The 17,656-nt window shown below is 39.4% G+C and overlaps 1 protein-coding gene across 3 annotated transcripts in view; it reads right to left on the bottom strand.

The window, feature by feature from the left end:
* The window catches only part of LOC119012417 (CD2-associated protein), a 57,506-nt gene that overhangs the window by 23,696 nt on the left and 16,154 nt on the right, over window positions 1–17,656 (bottom strand). For 2 of the 3 annotated variants that reach the window (XM_037086236.1, XM_037086238.1), the window contains 8 exons: window positions 13,138–13,315; window positions 9,891–9,991; window positions 9,186–9,312; window positions 8,629–8,807; window positions 4,502–4,586; window positions 4,020–4,114; window positions 2,240–2,338; window positions 507–560 (listed from right to left, as the gene is read on the bottom strand). In XM_037086236.1, coding sequence (XP_036942131.1) covers window positions 507–560; window positions 2,240–2,338; window positions 4,020–4,114; window positions 4,502–4,586; window positions 8,629–8,807; window positions 9,186–9,312; window positions 9,891–9,991; window positions 13,138–13,315 — 918 coding nt within the window. Of the gene's footprint in view, window positions 1–506; window positions 561–2,239; window positions 2,339–4,019; window positions 4,115–4,501; window positions 4,587–8,628; window positions 8,808–9,185; window positions 9,313–9,890; window positions 9,992–13,137; window positions 13,316–16,191; window positions 16,303–17,656 lie in introns of those variants that run through there. The other variant, XM_037086237.1, reaches the window with a different exon arrangement.

The raw sequence follows: 17,656 nt of genomic DNA, 5'->3' as shown, positions 1-17,656 counted from the left end.
CATAAAGTGAAATATTTCAATGATTTTTTTGCTTGTGAGACAGACATTTAATGGCTTCTGACTTCATCAACATCATCACTATCATTTTAATATTTTACGACAGCAAGTAGAGTCCCTGCAGGCTGAGCGACGAGGAATGATTGGCTAATTGCTGATTTCCATTAAAGTGAAACTCTCACCAAAAGGCAACCTAGGGTCTTTTGTGAATGTACCCAAGTCAAACATTTGTTTAAAAGCATAATTATGATGAATGCACCACCTTTAAGATTGACCGTATTTTCGTTCTCGGGTCAAAATCATTTTCAGTGGAGTGCTAGGGGCCCTACTATGATCGTAGTATCACCAGGGTCTCTACACATGAACACGAGCATTCAGAACATTGTTTGTGTACACAGAGTTTACTACATAACATATCGCAGATGGAATAGCTAGCTTTGGCAAAAAACTGCTTCTTGATTTGAGACTATTTGTGTGCATGAATAGACTCATAGACTCAAACAGCTTACCTCCTCTGACTCCTGCTTAGGTGATGACTTCAGTGACCCTCTTGATGTGGGAGTCTTAAAAAAACAAAGAATATTATCATGAAATAGCACCAGTGTAAAACCTCAGATCACCTTCTCTGACTACACCTCAAGAGTCCTTTAGATCAACATGGAGAACTAGAAATTAGAAATGGGTCCATTTCATTGAGAACAAAACACCCACAGAGCACTTACCCTGTATGATCACTAATACTATATATGCTAATAAAATGACTGTGTTACATTTAATTAAGGATGCCTGGAGGTGGATTCTTGACAATAAGCTCAACCCCAAAGGGCATCTGGCTGGTTATCATGAGACCTTATTACCCATGTGGAAAAGCCTTCAGAAGAAATCAAACATGATTTTTGCATTTGTAAGCCATCCTTACTGCTCCATAACATTAATTAGATGTAAGGTACAGCATGCCATGTGGCACAGCTGAGATGAAATGAGCAGTGTGGGGGGAGCTGAATCATTATGGTGTCAACTCCACTCCGCTCCAAGTTATAGTTATGTTTTAGCTATTATAGTTTTGTTTTGTTCTTACCCGTTTTCCTCAGCATCATTCATGGCCTATTTTTCGATACATAGGTAAACTTTTTACCTTGTTAAGTTGTTAAGAAGTTTATCATTAAAAATAACTAAACTCAATTATAATGTTGGCATTTCACTGCTATTGATTTAAATGGAATGCTCGGTGGAGCACAGTATGCCACCAGCAGTCCAGCGGCGATCTGTAACATCTGCAATAAGACGGTTGCGTTGAGGGGTAACAACAGCTTCATTTAATACTACAAATTTGAAACAGCACATAAAAACAAAAACACTCAAAGTAATACAGGCAAAGGCACCAAAGTAACAAACACTCATGGATACTTTCAAAAGAAAAGAGAAGTATCCTCGAGACAGCCACTGGCCAAAAATAGAAGAAGGTAAGAAGGTAACTGAATTCATTGCTCTGGATAACAAGCTCATCTCTCAAGAGGATCAGGGTTTTCTTCGTCATCTTGAGTTTTTGAATCCCCGGTATGCCCTACCATCTCAGAATAACATGAAATTAATTCCACTTTCGAGTTACAACTTGCGCATTAGTTTGGTGGGTCTCACATAGAGGAGCATGTAAAACAGGCAATTGAGGAGATGCTGGACATGTGTCAAATAGACAAGCATACCATTCACAGATTTACTGAATATTTCATATCAGAAAAATGATTACAGAATATTTAAGGGCAGCTACTAATGTCAGTGTCATGATCCATTGATTAACTAATGATATGCCACATATGTCAGAACACTGTTAAAAATACAACAGTCCACACCGATTGTTTTGTGTGAAAAAGAGTCCAAAGCCCAAATATATTCATAAAAGCAGGTCATTATCAGAACTGAAAGCTGGAACAAGGAAAAAATATTTCAGGTTTCTTAAAAAATGTGTTAGACAACATAAGGCTGCAACTAACAATTACTGTCATTACAGATTAATCTGACAGTTATTGTCATAATGAAGTGATTAATCATCTAAATATATATATATATATAATTCTAATTTGCCAGAGCCCAAAGTGCCCTTGTCAAAATTGCCAAAAAGTGCCAAAATCATTCTAAAACCCAAAGACTCTTCATTCATATTGTAAATGATAAAGATAAGCAGCAAATTCAGCAAATGTTGGACATGTTTGCTTAAAAAAAATGACTGAAACAATTCGCTCACCTCTTTCTCTGCTTCAGACAGGATGGAGACAAAGTTGTCAGGAAACACACCTTCTCTTCCCCCAATCTCTCCTCTCCACCAGCCAGGTTCTCCTGTGTCCTGTTAGAGAATACATTGCAAAAAAGTGCAAGGTGACAACATTTTAGGTAATCAAACTATGGTCTTGGTTTTGTCTCTTTCTGTCTAATGTCTCTCTTGTTCTTCTTTTTATTTTTGCAATAAGAAGCAGATTTAAAAAAGAAAAAAAGAAAACGAAACAAATCTTTGCTGTAGCGTGGAGGAAGAAAGATGTAAGATGGCTCTAGAATTAAACAAGGTGAAAAAGGAGTTCATGGCAGATCATTTAACAAGCACTTCTCAACAGTCACCACTAGATGGTGGTAGCTTTCTTAACTATTCTCAGCAGAGAATCTGAAGGAGTCAAGGTTATGTGTCACCATGAGTGTCTGCTACAAAACAACACCTGAGTAACCCTTCTCTGGATAAAATCAGTTGACTAAATGGGGCTTTACAAAAGCACAGAGGTGTGACAATGTAACATTTACTCACTTTGTGACAGTCATTTTAACAAGAAGCACCATAATGTTGTATGAAATAATTCTAGTGACAATACTAGAAAATAGAGAATAACACTTTCTTGCTTTTAGCAATCCCCTGTTTTTTCTCCATAAGAAGACATTCAATGCATTTAACAAGTGACAGGTTACTGCCATCTTCTCAGAATAGATCTGCTACTTCCTCAAACATGATAGTGTCATTCAGTGACTCTGACCTATCTCTGGAAACCAAAAAGAACGTTCTCTGGTAATGTCTTTGGCAATGGTGCTGCAAGTCTGCTCTGTTGATTTTGAAATGAATGCTGAGTACACTGGAATCCCCTCAGCAAAAGCCCTAACTTAACCCACGACATCTATTCATTTACAGAGCTGGTATCATATTACAGACTCTTATGATGATTACATACATGTAGCATAAAGGGACTCAAACCTCATTTTGTTTTAAAACCCTACTGTTAAATAAACAGATACATACATTTAGCTTTTACCTTAAATACTACCTTGCATATTTCTTGAGGTTGAATGGGAACAGCTCTAATGCAAGCAAGTTTTCTAATTTGATTCTGAAAACTGAGACTGCTGGTCATAATAAGGGCTTGGGCTAATAATGGTTTACATGACATGCGTAGTTTTAATCATAAGTTCTGAATAAAAGAAGTGCTGTGGATTTTGACACCATGTTTACCCAGCATGAGAAGTCAATTTAGTTGTTTTGCCTTCCCCTAGTAGCTTTTGCAGCAGGTTAGACAGGTTTGTTGAAAATTCACTCGGTTGTTAGATCCTGATCCCATATGTTATGTTGTTAAAAGACAATATTGTGTTACGGTTTTAAAATGAAGTTAAGAGAAATCTGACAAACATTTTGATGACTGTTGCTGTGTTTATCCAGTAATGACAGCCTAGTGAGAAGCTAATACATTCAATCCAGTGTAGGAATGAGTTACACCAATGTCGGAGAAGAGCACCCGGAAGACTTGAGTTCAGGCTACAATGGACAGATGAGGCGTGGAAAGGCTATTGTCACCTTGGCTATCATACAAAAACTAATATCAGTTCTGCAGTTAAGAGCAAGCACACAGGGTGCCCTAAGAAAACCAATCTAGCAGGTTAGTGCAGCTCATCTGGCTCAGTGCTGTCTTCCTGTTCTCCAGTTGAGATTCACTGGCTTCACTGAACATTTGTCTTGTTCCACAGCTTTAATGAGGACAGCCATGAAAACGTACCTTGCTCAGGATGTGGATGATATCGCCCTCCTTCAGGGTTAGTTCATCCTCATTCGAAGCCTCAAACGCAAACGTAACTTTGCAGTACTCTTTAGCTAAGGAAACAGAAATAACAAGGATTCACTGATAGGAACAAACAGAGCGTACTAGATGTACATACACATAATTACAGCTATTTGGTTTTAATGCGAGCACACAGATAAGCACAGACACATGGCACATACGATTCTTGACAATTCTTTTTGAATAACTGGAGAAAACTGTAAACATGTTTTCAGCATTTGCAAGCAAGTTGGATTCAAACTCTGCAATGGAGCCGTAAGTAATGACAGATGCAAACCAGGCTAACAAGGCTAACACGGTAACTTTACATGTAAAAACAGAAGAACTGTTTTGCCTCTCACATGACAAGGAATTGGCGTCATTAAATACAATTTGCACATGTCAAAGCATCCTGTTTCAGTACTTTTACGGGATTTTACCTTTGGACTTGTTGTCGCCATCTGCTCTTGAGTCTGTCATGTTGGGATGGGCGGGCTTTGCAGCTGATGGTAATGATGGGATTGGCTAAAATGAAGCAAACCATACAGATGGAAATGATTTATCGCACATGAGTGGATATGTGGCTTCATGTGGACGGGCCAGGTCCTGTCTATGCACCCAATTGTGTGGCATCATCTGATCATGACTCTGTCTATTCAAGTAGAAATGTTTATGAATGATGCTGTTAATTATGGGGTTAGCAGAGTAGAGACTGTTGAGGATATGGAAAGAAACAATAATTACTGAAAGAAAGTAAACAGTCAAACACAGAAGGCTTGCACCATTTCTGCCTGATGTCACAACTCGGAAGTGATGATTAGTGAGTCACAGGCAACAAAGACTATAGAGAGAAACAAGACCATACTACGTTTGACCCGTTACAAGTTCCTGACAGGCATAACAGAACTTTTCGGATTCTCAGAAAATCATCCAAAAAAGGGCCAAATAAATGTCAAAAATGTCACAAGCAGGATGCTTTATGTCCGGGTACGACTGCAGGTAGAGGGGAGCACAGGATTATGTTTTCTGATCAAGGTCAAATGGAAAAATCCTGAGGAGAGGAGAGTGCGAGAACATGCAACATGTGGTGGTTTGTGAGGAGTGGAGGAGAGTGAAGGAGAGTGAAGGAAGCCGTGTTAGTGGTGAAAGAGAGTGTGAGGGCTGTTGTGAAGAGGAGAGAGAGGGAAAAGAGGGGACAGTGTCAGAACACAGTTACATGATAAACTAAGTAAATTGAGAGTCTATACCTGTATGTCTATGTGTTATTATCAACAAACCACTAATGAGACTACAGTGTGAGACTCCTTGTGTCTCGTAGGTCAATTTCACAGAAGTGAATAGATTAAAAAAAAGAAAAGAAAGTGTGGGTTTTCTTCAAGATTCCAATTTAGACATAAATGGTATACAGAAAAAAGTTCCAACTAGCTTGAAGGCTATTTCATGCCTAAAATACAATGTCGTGCTCATGTTCGGGTCAGCTTGACACAGATCTACTTTTTGAGAGTTCTGGTGTTTAGTATCTACAATGAAAGCATTTTTTTTATGTCAATACTCATGTCTGCTTTCATTGTAGACACTAAACACCAGAGCTCTCAAAAAGTAGATCTGTGTCAAGCTGACCCTACAACACTGTTACTGAGAGCAAGGCTCTGTGTCCACATAGAGTTTTTTCTGAGCCCCTGCGTCTTTTTTAGTCCCCAATGAGGTGCGAGTTTCTGTGGCATCAGGCAGCTGCCAAGAGAAAAGGCACTGCCCCCACTCGTTGAGGTGCCACAAGTTGAGCATTTCTCAACTTTTCAGAAAGGCTCTGGTGACGTCACTGTGGCTCTTTTTCTTTTTCCTGGCTAAGGCAATAATATTCTCTGTATTTTGTCTCCTAGATCATGTCATGCACCTGCATCCTCCTTGCTCTGATGTCCTGGTGTCAAATAAAAACTGAACTGAAACTCAAAGGGACAGTGTGGATCATACAGGGGCAATTGTCAGGATATTTGTTGTCAGATACAAAATACATGGGCAGTGTTAAATCTCAGCACTCCTGAAGGCACACCCGGTGTTTTTCTGCCCATCAAAATGGCTATGGGACACAGGTCCTAGGATGGCTGCAACTAATGGTTATTTTCGTTATAGATTAAATGCCAAATAATTGACAATAAATTATTAAGTACAGATCAAAACCCAAGTACTCTTTTACTGTCATAAGTGACAAAGAAAAGCGGAAGCCGACCAAATATTTGACGTTTTGCTTACAAATGACTGCAACAATTAAATGATTGTCAAATAGTTGCCAATTATTTTTCTCTTGATTTATTTATCATTTAATAGATTATACAATCTAATCATTGCCTAGCTGCATCATCTCAGTGGAATTTGTTCACTAAGACTAAAGATATAAATAAGCCCACCACAGTTCATCTGATGAGCATACATTGTTGTTGTTGAATACAGTTACAAGTGTTACACATGTATTAATCTCAACAGAGCTGTGAGTGAAGAAATACTAAACTGTTACCAGCTCAAGAAAAAGATGAGAGGCTGAATGAAATTTAGGAAACCTATGTTATAAATACCTTTAACAAGACTATTTGGACTAACAGGTAAAAAAAAAAATTATATGAAGATGTCGTCACATGATTTTCAAGTTTACACTTTTATATCACAGTGAACTGGAGCTTGTAAGTCACTTAAAGTGTGTAAAAATAAACACTCAAGGCAAGAGAACACAGAAGGGAAACAGAAAGGTAGAGTCATGTGAAGATGACCAGGCTGTTTCTGTTGCTGCTTGTGATGTAGGGCTGAACACAGAGCTATTGTAAAATAAATCTCCTTTACTGGTATCACTGAAATGTTTTCACTATGAACCAGTAGTTAGCTGAGTTTGAAGGCCGTTGATTGTTCATATGTATCATGAACAGCCATAGTTGTAGGAACAAGAGAAGGCTGGCTGTCACACAGAGGGAGGGCTGTTATAGAAAAGAGCACATTTTCTGACAGTATTTCCTGGAGGGCATTCATAGTGTTGCACTGTGAACATGAAAAGTGACACAAAGTGTTGCGTACTAGCTGAAAAAAGCGTGCTACAGAGAGCCTCTTTCTCACCTTTGATCACAAGACCAATCACTTCATGAACTGATGGAAGTATCACACTGTTTTGTAAAGTACCAGACATTTTGACATTAGAGAGGTGCAGGGCACAGGGTTACCGAAGCTGTTCAACCTTCTGACAAGCAGTTCGGAGAAAGTATACGGGCCCTTTTAGACATGCTTTAGTCTTTCACCCTTCATGTGAGTATCATCAAAGTGACATACAGTTCACACCTGCTGTTGCCGCCATGTCCAGTTTTAATTTCTTCTGTCGTGTCTGCAATTATGTTTTGCCCCTCTATAAAGGAAGTCTTAAACATACCGCACAAGCCAAACCAAACCCTAACTGTAGTATCAAAAAGGGCTGCACACGCTCAGTAAAGGTTCTCCCTATATTTTTATTTTCAAATTAACTGATCTCAACAGCACTTCAACCAGACCAAATAAGTTATGATCCCAAAATGTGCACCAAATCTGACAGCTAAACTAGGACAAGGATTGCACTGTTTTAAGCACATGTCTTAAATGTTGTAACGTTTTGATGTCTCTTTGTATATTTTCACTGAAAAATGTATGTCCTAACAAGCAAATCATAGTCATAATCATTAGCATATTGAATCCTAATGTATATTCTTTGAAAAAGTTTCATATTCTTTAAGTGGTATGGTAATTTTACTTCTCAGTATAATTCAATGGGTCTACAACTATTCAAAAAACATGCTTCCCTTTTGGAGATTTTTTCATGTAAAATTTCTGTCTCTGTCTCCTTCACCAATGTTGCTAATATTTTATTGTCTCATGCAGATGCAGCACCCGGTAATAACTTCATATTTCATATCATATTTTGTTTTTTAACTGTTGTGTTGTGAAACACATATTGCCTATGGCAGAAATTATATCATCAGCATTGGAGAATGAAGCTCTCAGCAGACACTGAGACAATCACTGTCCGTGGCATCTTTTCAATAATCAGTCTGACCAATCAGACCACCACAGTGAGAGGAACAGAGCAATGCTAATCAAGCTTGGTTTGAGGGCTGCTCCTGGATAAGGTCTGGTTGCAGAAAAATTAAATGGACAAATGGGACGGGACATCAGAGACCGACAGCAGATGAGGAGAGGTGGACTCTGTTTATTTCACTGATGCTTGGTGCTCAAACACAGTCTAAGTGGATGGACAGTGTTTACCTGATGCTTAACTTTTAATGTAAAGATGCTGACCCTATAATCGTCACCATTTTGCAGCCGCTATTTATAGTCCCCCCCATACCACACATTTATATATATAAATGACTGTATATTTGTTCTATGTTTGTGTAGCATGAAGGAGTTTAGAATATTTTTATTTTGTTATGCAACCATGTGTTGTATAATCGTAAATCACCTGGAACATATATAAATATGCAAAAAGGACACGTCATGATGCTTTCACAACAATAATGTGTTTCATACACCGAATATCCAAAATTAATCTCACACTTACTTTTTCCTTCTTTTCTTCTTTGTCGGGGCTTGGCAGTCGGGCCTTTAGTTTGACCGACCCTTGACTGAAGATGTCTCCGAAGCCGACACCTCGGATCTTCTTGGGCTGAGCGATAACTCCGTTCCCTGAGGCAGGCTGAGGCGATGTGGGGGTGGTGGCGCTTTCCATTCCACTTCCATCTGGAGAGGAGATACAACAGGGTGAGAAGGGGGCGAGGTAATCCATGCATATCACATCTTACTGCAAAACTGTATAGGACAGCATACTTTGGAAAATACAGTTCATTGTTTTCAAGCCACCAGAAGTTGATCAATATCTAACCTCAAGCTCTGGATCTTCAAATATGTGCACATGCACAAGTGCTCTACAGTCGCATTTGAATCTCAGAACAACAAAAAACAATCTGTTTCCAGAACTGTAGCAAGTGAACCTGTCTTACGCTTTGTGTGATATGTAATCTTACCAAACAGAAAATTCCAATACACATTCTCCAGTGTTTTTCCAACTTAGCTGCTGCTGCACCCTTCGCTTTAATGTGGCTGCTGCTGCTGTCTTACCCGTCTCATCTGCGGTCGTGTCGTTGGACTCTGCCTCCTCTCCTGTGGCATCCAGCTCTTTGACAAAGTTGGAGGGAAACAGTCCGGACTTGCTGTTCGAGCTGCCGCTCCACCAACCCTCTTCAACCTGCACAGAGAAGATAGTCCCTGATGAAAATGTTGTTTTGTCTCTGTGTTTTTTTAATATAAGAAATGTGATTATTCTAAGGTCCTCCTCAGGGAGTGAAGACTTAGGTTCCACTTTTCTACCAAAATCCCCCTAGGTGCTGTAGATATACGATCGAAAGATGTATGACCACGTTTTTCTTAGTTAAAAAATAAAACAAAATCTATCAGGATCTGCCAGCAAATATAGAACATTCTAAATAAATAAATAAATGTTTTGTATCTGTTGCGATAAGTACTATGATTAACATGTTTTAAGATCCTTTCCCTTCAACAAACAGATTATTAGAACTCCTTGTTCCTCACAGTGCTAACTGCAGCACAGTCCTGTCCATTACTTGTTCTGACTTGCCACACCACAAATAACTCCACTTAACAGTTGCTGTATCTTTGGTGGTTAAATACATTAAGTGGTGGTAAATATTCCACTTACATCCGCATGTCTCAAATTACACACCAATGTGCATATCCCAGGTTAAGGGTTTCCCAAAGAAAACAGTTATATTAGAGTGTTAGACATTGCTATAATCTATCATGTACCTCTTCAATGATTTCAATGATGTCTCCAACCTTCAGCTCCAACTCATCTTCATTCACTGGTTGATAGTCAAACAGCACCTTGCACTGTCTCTTCTTCGGCTCTGTGAGAGGCAGAACAGAAAACAGTTCAGTCAACCAACCTCCTGTGTGGCGTCCTCAAAAGTGCATGTGAGCTAGTGTCAGTCGCTGTTTTTTTTTATCAAATGGTAAGAGCTATGCTGTGTGTATGGGCATGTCTCTGTCTCCTGTGGAATGGCAAAGGAGGCGGTGTGAGAACTGCGACAGGTTTTAAAGCAAACAAGGTGTAAAAGAACCCTTAGCCTCCTAACAAAGAGCTCTGGGAGTTTTCTGCAAGGTGATCGAGTGGCAGGCACCAGACACGTCATTTAAAACAAGCAGAGTCGCACATTGAAAACGGAACAGCCACAGAGGGAATGGCGTTGATGTGAATGCGGGAAAAAAAACTTCAACGAGGACAGCACAGGACACTGCATCAATCTGAGCTGGTGTTAGAGTTTGGCTACAATGGAGACCGTACCAGGGAAAGTCTGCAACAACCTGGTCCCCTTTTACCACAACTTATGACAACAGCCAGGAGCGTCTTATTAAAACCCAAACTAGAGAGCAATCCTTTATACTGGCAGGACTCAAAACTAACGGTGTCCAGTTGTCCCATAGACAATAGAAAATGCGTTCAGGATTAACAGTGATCCAGGACGAAAGGAATTTTCATATGTTGCTTAGCAAATCTACGAAGTGAAGTACCATATGTTTTCCCTACATATGCCTTCACTGCCCCCTTTTCGGATCATGAAGCAGATCCGAAAAGGGGGCAGTGAACCCACCATTAATTGGGGACACACCCTAGCAAATCTGTGATGAAGGAGGGCGAGTTAGCTGCTGTTATTAGCAGTCAGTGGGAGGCAGAGTCCTGTGGTGTGTTTGGCTGAGGAGGCTAATAGCTAAAGAAGATGACAAAGCCAACAGCTGAGCACACAACAGGACTGAGACTTTTTGTTGTGACAACACAACAAGTTTATAGTAAATAAATGTACAAAAGTAGTTCAGATGACTACAGGTTGGAGGTAAAGGCATTTTGAATGTCAGCACTTTTAACAACTGCTATAGATGATAAACCAACATTTTAATTTTGGGACGGTTTTAGTACCACTTGTTCCCTTGCGTGTCACCAATGTGTTTGACAGCGCCATCATTATAAAAACACCAAAATGAGGGACAATCCTAAGCAGAGTTGCACAGACGTATAGAATAAATGTCAAGGTGCACTGAAGCAGTGGCCCAACATCTTGCTAAGATTTGCACTTTGACTCAATTGTCAAAATTTGCATTTCCTCTCCGATCACTACCACATGGTAAGAATACCAGTCGTCTTTGTTTAAGGCGCATGTGTCCTAGAGTAAGAAAATAATCTCATAATCTTGTAATCATTATGATCTTTGCCCTGGAAATGACTTAATAGTCTCATATTGGACTTCTTCCAAATGCTACCGTCCTTCAATTCAAAAGGTTTGGGCAGTCATCTTCGTGTTCAATCACCGATATCTGACATGAAAGGCTGATGGGGAGCTCATCCACAGGTGACAGTGTGGTCTCAGCTGGATTTAACTGATGCAGACTCTAATTTAAATAAACAAGGGGTATGCATCCATGGGCAGTAGTTGTATTCAGTCTGTGGGAGTACTGAGCAAGAAGGAGCTGATGATGAAGAGTTGCAGGAGACAGGCTGCACACCTCCAGTTTCTCAGTACGGTCATAACTCCTTTTACCCCATTAACGTCATCAGGTTTTGCATCAGTTTAAATATGACATATTTCAAACTACACTTCGTTTGTCCATTTGACAAGAAATCCTCCACCATCATCTTGCTAAAAGTTAAATGTGACTCCTGTTACTCTGTGCTGCCACTCTGCTGCTGGCCCTTTGTTAATAAAGGAAATAAAAACTGAATCTTCAGAAACACTGCCCTTTCTTGTTGCACTTGTACTTGTTGTGCGAGACACAATACCAGCGATGGTCCAAAGCTACTTTAAGATACCTGAAATAAACAAAACCATACATAATCTCTCAGTGTGAGAAACAGTATCTCCTGAGAGGCTCAGCGCAATGCAGTGACAGAAACTCTCGAGCAATTAAAGGCAATTATGTGATGTCATTTAAAGCAGGGAACGAAACAAGCGGTTTACTGAGAAAAAATGTTTACATTTACCTTCAAGACTCTTATGGTTCCACAACACCAGCATGTTGTATGAACTAACACACTTGAGCTGCTTGGTTCAGTGTGAACAAACAGTGTAGAGGAGAGCTTTAGTTGCAGCCCTCCTGCAGAATCTCTGTGTGAAAAGGGCTATAGTAACAGTAACTAAGTGGAAAAGGCAAATATAAAAGTGCACTCTTGGAAGAATCTTGGAGCAAGACAGGACATGGTGTAGGTATGCAACACACAGATGTATGCATGAAAGTACACTGGAGCTCATACACAGCAGACACAGGTGAAATAATATTTGCACTTTTAACCTGCCCAAAGCTACATTAATGGTACTTACTGTGAGAAAATGCAGTGGCAGAAATACAAAGACTATTTAAAGTATTTATAAGCCTTCAACTACTGCTTCCTCAAAAGAGGATTCAACAGTATCTTTATATAATCACTTAAGAGGACATTACTTTAAAGGAGCACTCTGATGCTGGTGAAGAAATTAGATTTTGAATGGCTGATTTTTTTCTGCCTAAACAAACCAAATAAAACTAAATCATGACTAAATAGCATAATCAATAAACTGACCTTAAAGGACAACACAAAGTATACCGTTTTACTTTGTTTATGTGTGTCGGACCCTGCCACCTTGCAGCTTGGTTATTAACTTATGGAGAAACACAAATTTCTAAGTTTGTATCATTACCTCTTTTTATACTGTACGTGTAAGTAATGGTAATGATTTTTATTTATAATATCTGAGTTTGAATTTCTTCTCTACAGCTACACAGTGCTCCTAAATCTATAATCAATTCAAGACTTTTTGCCATTAAAAATACTAATAATGGTCTTTTTTGTCTTTAAAATGCATGGATTTTACTGAAAATGAGATGAACATATAAAACCATCATTGTTGAGTTATGATCTTATCATCAGCTGAATGTAAACCAAATTCATCCTGTACACCAGGAAAAATCTGTGTGAATTAATACCTGTAAATGATCGTCAACAGATAATACTAAGGCATCTTACTCTTTGCAGCTGCTGGTGGCTGAGGCAGGAAGCCACCCGTTGGGATGCCAATGGTGCTCATCCTCTGAACCAGGTGAGCCACGTTCCCTGCACTCTTCTCTCTCCTTGAAGGCTGAGAGGTTTCTTCTTTTGGCTCACTCTTTGTTTCCTTGACCTCTTTGGAGTCTTTCTTCAGTTCCTAAAAAACAAGACACCAGCATTGTATTTTTACTCATTCTTAAGTGTCTCTTTCATTAAACTTTCATTCTACCATCAAGATGTCACACAAATTATTTTACATTTATATTCTTAATTCCACTTCAGATATACAGATTCACTGAATGCTGCTAGTCCTCATACTCCTTATAGAGTCATTATAACAACAGTGGACATTTGTTGTTTTAGAGAGCTGACATACTTTTGACCTTTGAAAACAGTACTCAAGAAAGTGGTGTTGGGTTCTGTCATGCTGACTGATGTTTGGAGCTGGGCGGAAAACTGTCAGGAAAATTTAACTGGGGCACAATTTAAGAAAAAAAAAAACAACCATGAGCAGGACCGCAGCCAAAACAGTGTCATCATTTAGAAAAACCTGGAAACATATAGCATGACATAAGGGGAAGTGATATGTGACAAGCTGCATTCTCGGGAGCAAAAGAAACACAATGTAAACCACAACTATGGCAACCTGCATCAGTGGTCAATGCAGCATTGTACTGGTTCCAGCCCACTCATGCTAAATGTGGCTTCTGCTAATAGACCCAATCATGTCACAAGGCCGGCTGTAAAACAGCTGCCACATTCTCCCAGCCGGGGAAACTCCCTGAAAATAGCACAAAGTCCACATCATACCTGCAGAGTATCCAGATGGGGGATATGAGGAGATTATGTACACTTTAGTCAATTTTCTATAATCACCCCCACATGCTCTAGGGAGTAGGTGGAGCACACATTGGACCGATCACAAGTCAATCACCGGACTAAACAAATACAGTCAGACAACCATGTGTGTATCTGTATTTACATTTGGGGCTGTGGGAAGAAACTCAAACACCCAAAGGACACTGACAGGCTGCGTTTTACACTCAAACTCAGGTTGGTCTGAACACGGCTTTTGACTGAAGCATGTTGAGACCTCAACCACTGGCCACCTCTGAAAGCGTACATGTGACATTTTTGTCACAACCAGAGCTGTGTATGGCCATAGAATTCCAGTATTGATCAATTCTGATTCACAAGGTCCTCATCTCTTTCATTTCTGATTTCAGTAATTATATATTTTTTCACGGACATCGAAGAGAAAATTGAGAAAACTAATGCTGTCAATTGGAAAAGGAATCCCTCAAATGTGGTGCATTCTTTGAAACAATGTTACATTAAGAAATAAATTAGATGGTTTTGGAGACCACTTTGTGGTTAAAAACTGCCTATAGACCGATAGGACAATAGGATATTATCATGATTGTACACATCAAGTTTCTGTAGTGAAAGAACAAGAAAGTAATGACTGATATACACCTATGTACCTTAACAAAGAAATAAGGATAATCTTCCTGTTTTAAACAGCCTTTGTATTCATTCAGTGTTATATTTCCAAGTTTACAAGGCCAGTTTAGTTTACCATGCAGTCCTTGTCCCTGTGCCAACACCAACAGACAACACAGCATAGAATCAGTGCACCCGTAAATGACTTCAAAAAGCAGGAGAGAAGCTCAGCGTAGATTTTAAATTACATAACTATTTTGGTCTATCCACATTTGGTGCTTGGCGGGTGTTTATCATGGATCCTAACATGCATTCACAGGAAGAAACTTAAAGATTGCTGACTGCACTGTATGTTGGCATTAGATCGTTCGAATGAAAATCCATTTAAATGAGAAAATCAATTTCTTTTAAACTCAGCCCTAGACACAGCAGCAAATGGCTTGGCTATGTGGTAACTATTAAACTTGCTGAAGGAGATCATAGTGGTTTATACAGTAGTCTTTGTGGAATAAATCCAAATTCAATGTGTTGTTCTTGCAGGATTCAAACGTGTGTAATGACCTCCTCTTAGCTGCTGATGTAAATGATAGTGCCCTCTTGGTTCATTTGGATACGGGAGCGATTAAATGTGTGTGTCATCATGTGTGTATGTATGTGCGGCTGGCCAATAACCCAGTTCACTATACACTTCCTGTTCACACATGCTGACTCTGCAATTGTACTGGAGAGGAAGCTGTGTGTGTGTGTGTGTGTGTGTGTGTGTGTGCGTGTGTGTGCGTGCGTGTGTGTGTGTGCGCGCGCTTCACAGGCAGAGACGGACTAGTTAAGTTAACAGCTTCAGACCCACAGCTTGCAGAAAATAGACAAGTGAAGAAACACACCTACAAACACATTTTTCACTCCACTGTGGGTGTTAATTAGGTTGCACAGGCATCATGTCTTCTTCATGGCTCAGCTAACAAATCATTTTTCTCAGTATGTCCTGTTATGGTTAAAGTAATGAACAGCTTAATATCTGAGAAACACTATGCTCTTTACTGAAGAAGAAACATTTGATATGAACTGCATATTTTCTTGGTAATTATTGAGAGAGCTATTACCAAACATTACTCTATTAAACATTTTTAACAGATTAGTTACAATTTTTATCATTCAAATTTCAACATAATTGAAAGTATCCTCTGATAGAGGATAGTCTGTCCACAGAAAAGGAATTTATTACATGGTTTGCCCATAAGGTTCGGTGGTGTGGTTTCAGCTAGAAGCAACATATAATTCTCCTACTTAACACATTTACATTTTGATGCACATTACATTGTATCCTAAAGGTGTCCTTTATTTTAAAAAGGTCTAATCACAAGTTAATATCATCATCATCATCATCATCATCACAGAACATTTAAAAAAATCGCCCAATCCAGTATGTCATGTGCACTGAGTCACATCAAATCTTACACACCCAGAAACACTGTGCCAGCATTACAGCCACAGAAATACAAAGACCTTCCTATCTTCCGTTGATTACATTCATTTTAAGGGTACAACAACAAGATTCATTCATGTCAGTTTAGTTACTTTTAAATTCCTTACCAGCTCAATCCCCGGCATGTTTCATGTCCCCTCTATCGATCTGCTAAAACGGCAATAAGGAAGAGCAGGAAGAGGACAACATTGCAGACGACAGTAATGCTGTCACGGGCAAAGTTCAACGGCCCAAGGGCTCCTTAGTGGATTAGCTATCCAAGCTCAGTGACTGGGCCAGGCTGTTTAGCTGATTACCTATCTCACTATGTGGGATTATAGAATGAGAAAATCAGGAGAGGAGAGGAGAGGAGAGGAGAGGAGAGCAGAGAAGAGCAGAGCAGAGCAGAGCAGAGCAGAGCAGAGCAGAGAAGAGAAGAGAAGAGAAGAGAAGAGAAGCGAAGAGAAGAGAAGCGAAGAGAAGAGACTAATTTCACAGTGCATTAGCAGTTTAAATATCGGTTGAGAACTCAGGTGCCTCAAGCGAACGACTGAGTCATAACCACAGGGAACTATGATGTAACTCTTCCGAAGCCACAGGTACTGTGTATGTATTGGTCGCCATCTGCGTAGTTATCAGAGTGTAACCACTGGCTGCAAACTGGGTCTCCAATTTGGATTTAAAATAAACTTTCTACAGGACATTAAATGAAAAGGATGTTGACCTGTTGCATTTTTAGCAACTGATTTTAATGTAACATTGAACCCTGTCAATCCTCCACTTACATTTAACTTTAAATTCACTTGGTTTTGAAAGAGAATCTCATGATAGTAAATTCACTAAAGGTAGGAAAGTACAACACTCCAGACAGGTGCAGTATTTAACTTTGGTGGGATTGTGAATATTGCTCATCATAGTGCTGTCTCTGTGTTAGAGCTACGTGGTACAGCCAACAAAAAATAATGATAAAAAAAGAAGATATTTCTTTGGTGTTCGTGTACAACACAGTTGAGTGAGAATGATAAAAGGATTGCACCACCCACAAGTTATCGTTGTGTATATCTAAAATTACAGGTTACCCTGTTCATCCCATTGGATTTCAGTGCAAGATGCTTCAACTGAGCAAAACACATTCATCCACTTTAATAATCAGTCTCATCGCCTGTTATCTGCAGACAGCTAGCTAGCTAACATTTGCCACTTGATATCTATTGGCAAGGCGAACAAAGTAGAATCCGAGCACTGCAGACTCCTGTGGCATCACCTATCATAACCACAGATGATTCCTCATGAAGAGCATTAATCATGATTCTCTTGTAGATTTAACTGTTAAATTCACTAAGAGATAGCCTGAATCAACTTGCCAAGACACTGGGGGTAACATCAGTCCCTTAAACTGTGGTGGGTAAGTACATGCTTTCAGAACTCAAGACTTTTAATGTAGCCAGTCTTCATATATGTATGTTTTTTGTACACATTGTGATAACTTAATGTTGTTGTAATGCTGTGACTTTGAAAATATTAAATGAAGAGAAGTGCCAGTCACAGTCATGTCTTACAAGTAATTACAGACATCATTCAAAACCAGTGAAA

Source organism: Acanthopagrus latus, chromosome 22, assembly GCF_904848185.1.
Source record: "Acanthopagrus latus isolate v.2019 chromosome 22, fAcaLat1.1, whole genome shotgun sequence".
In the NCBI taxonomy this organism is placed as follows: Eukaryota; Metazoa; Chordata; class Actinopteri; order Spariformes; family Sparidae; genus Acanthopagrus; species Acanthopagrus latus.
The sequence above is the reverse complement of the archived record's forward strand: the minus strand, read 5'-3'. Positions and strand labels throughout refer to the sequence as shown.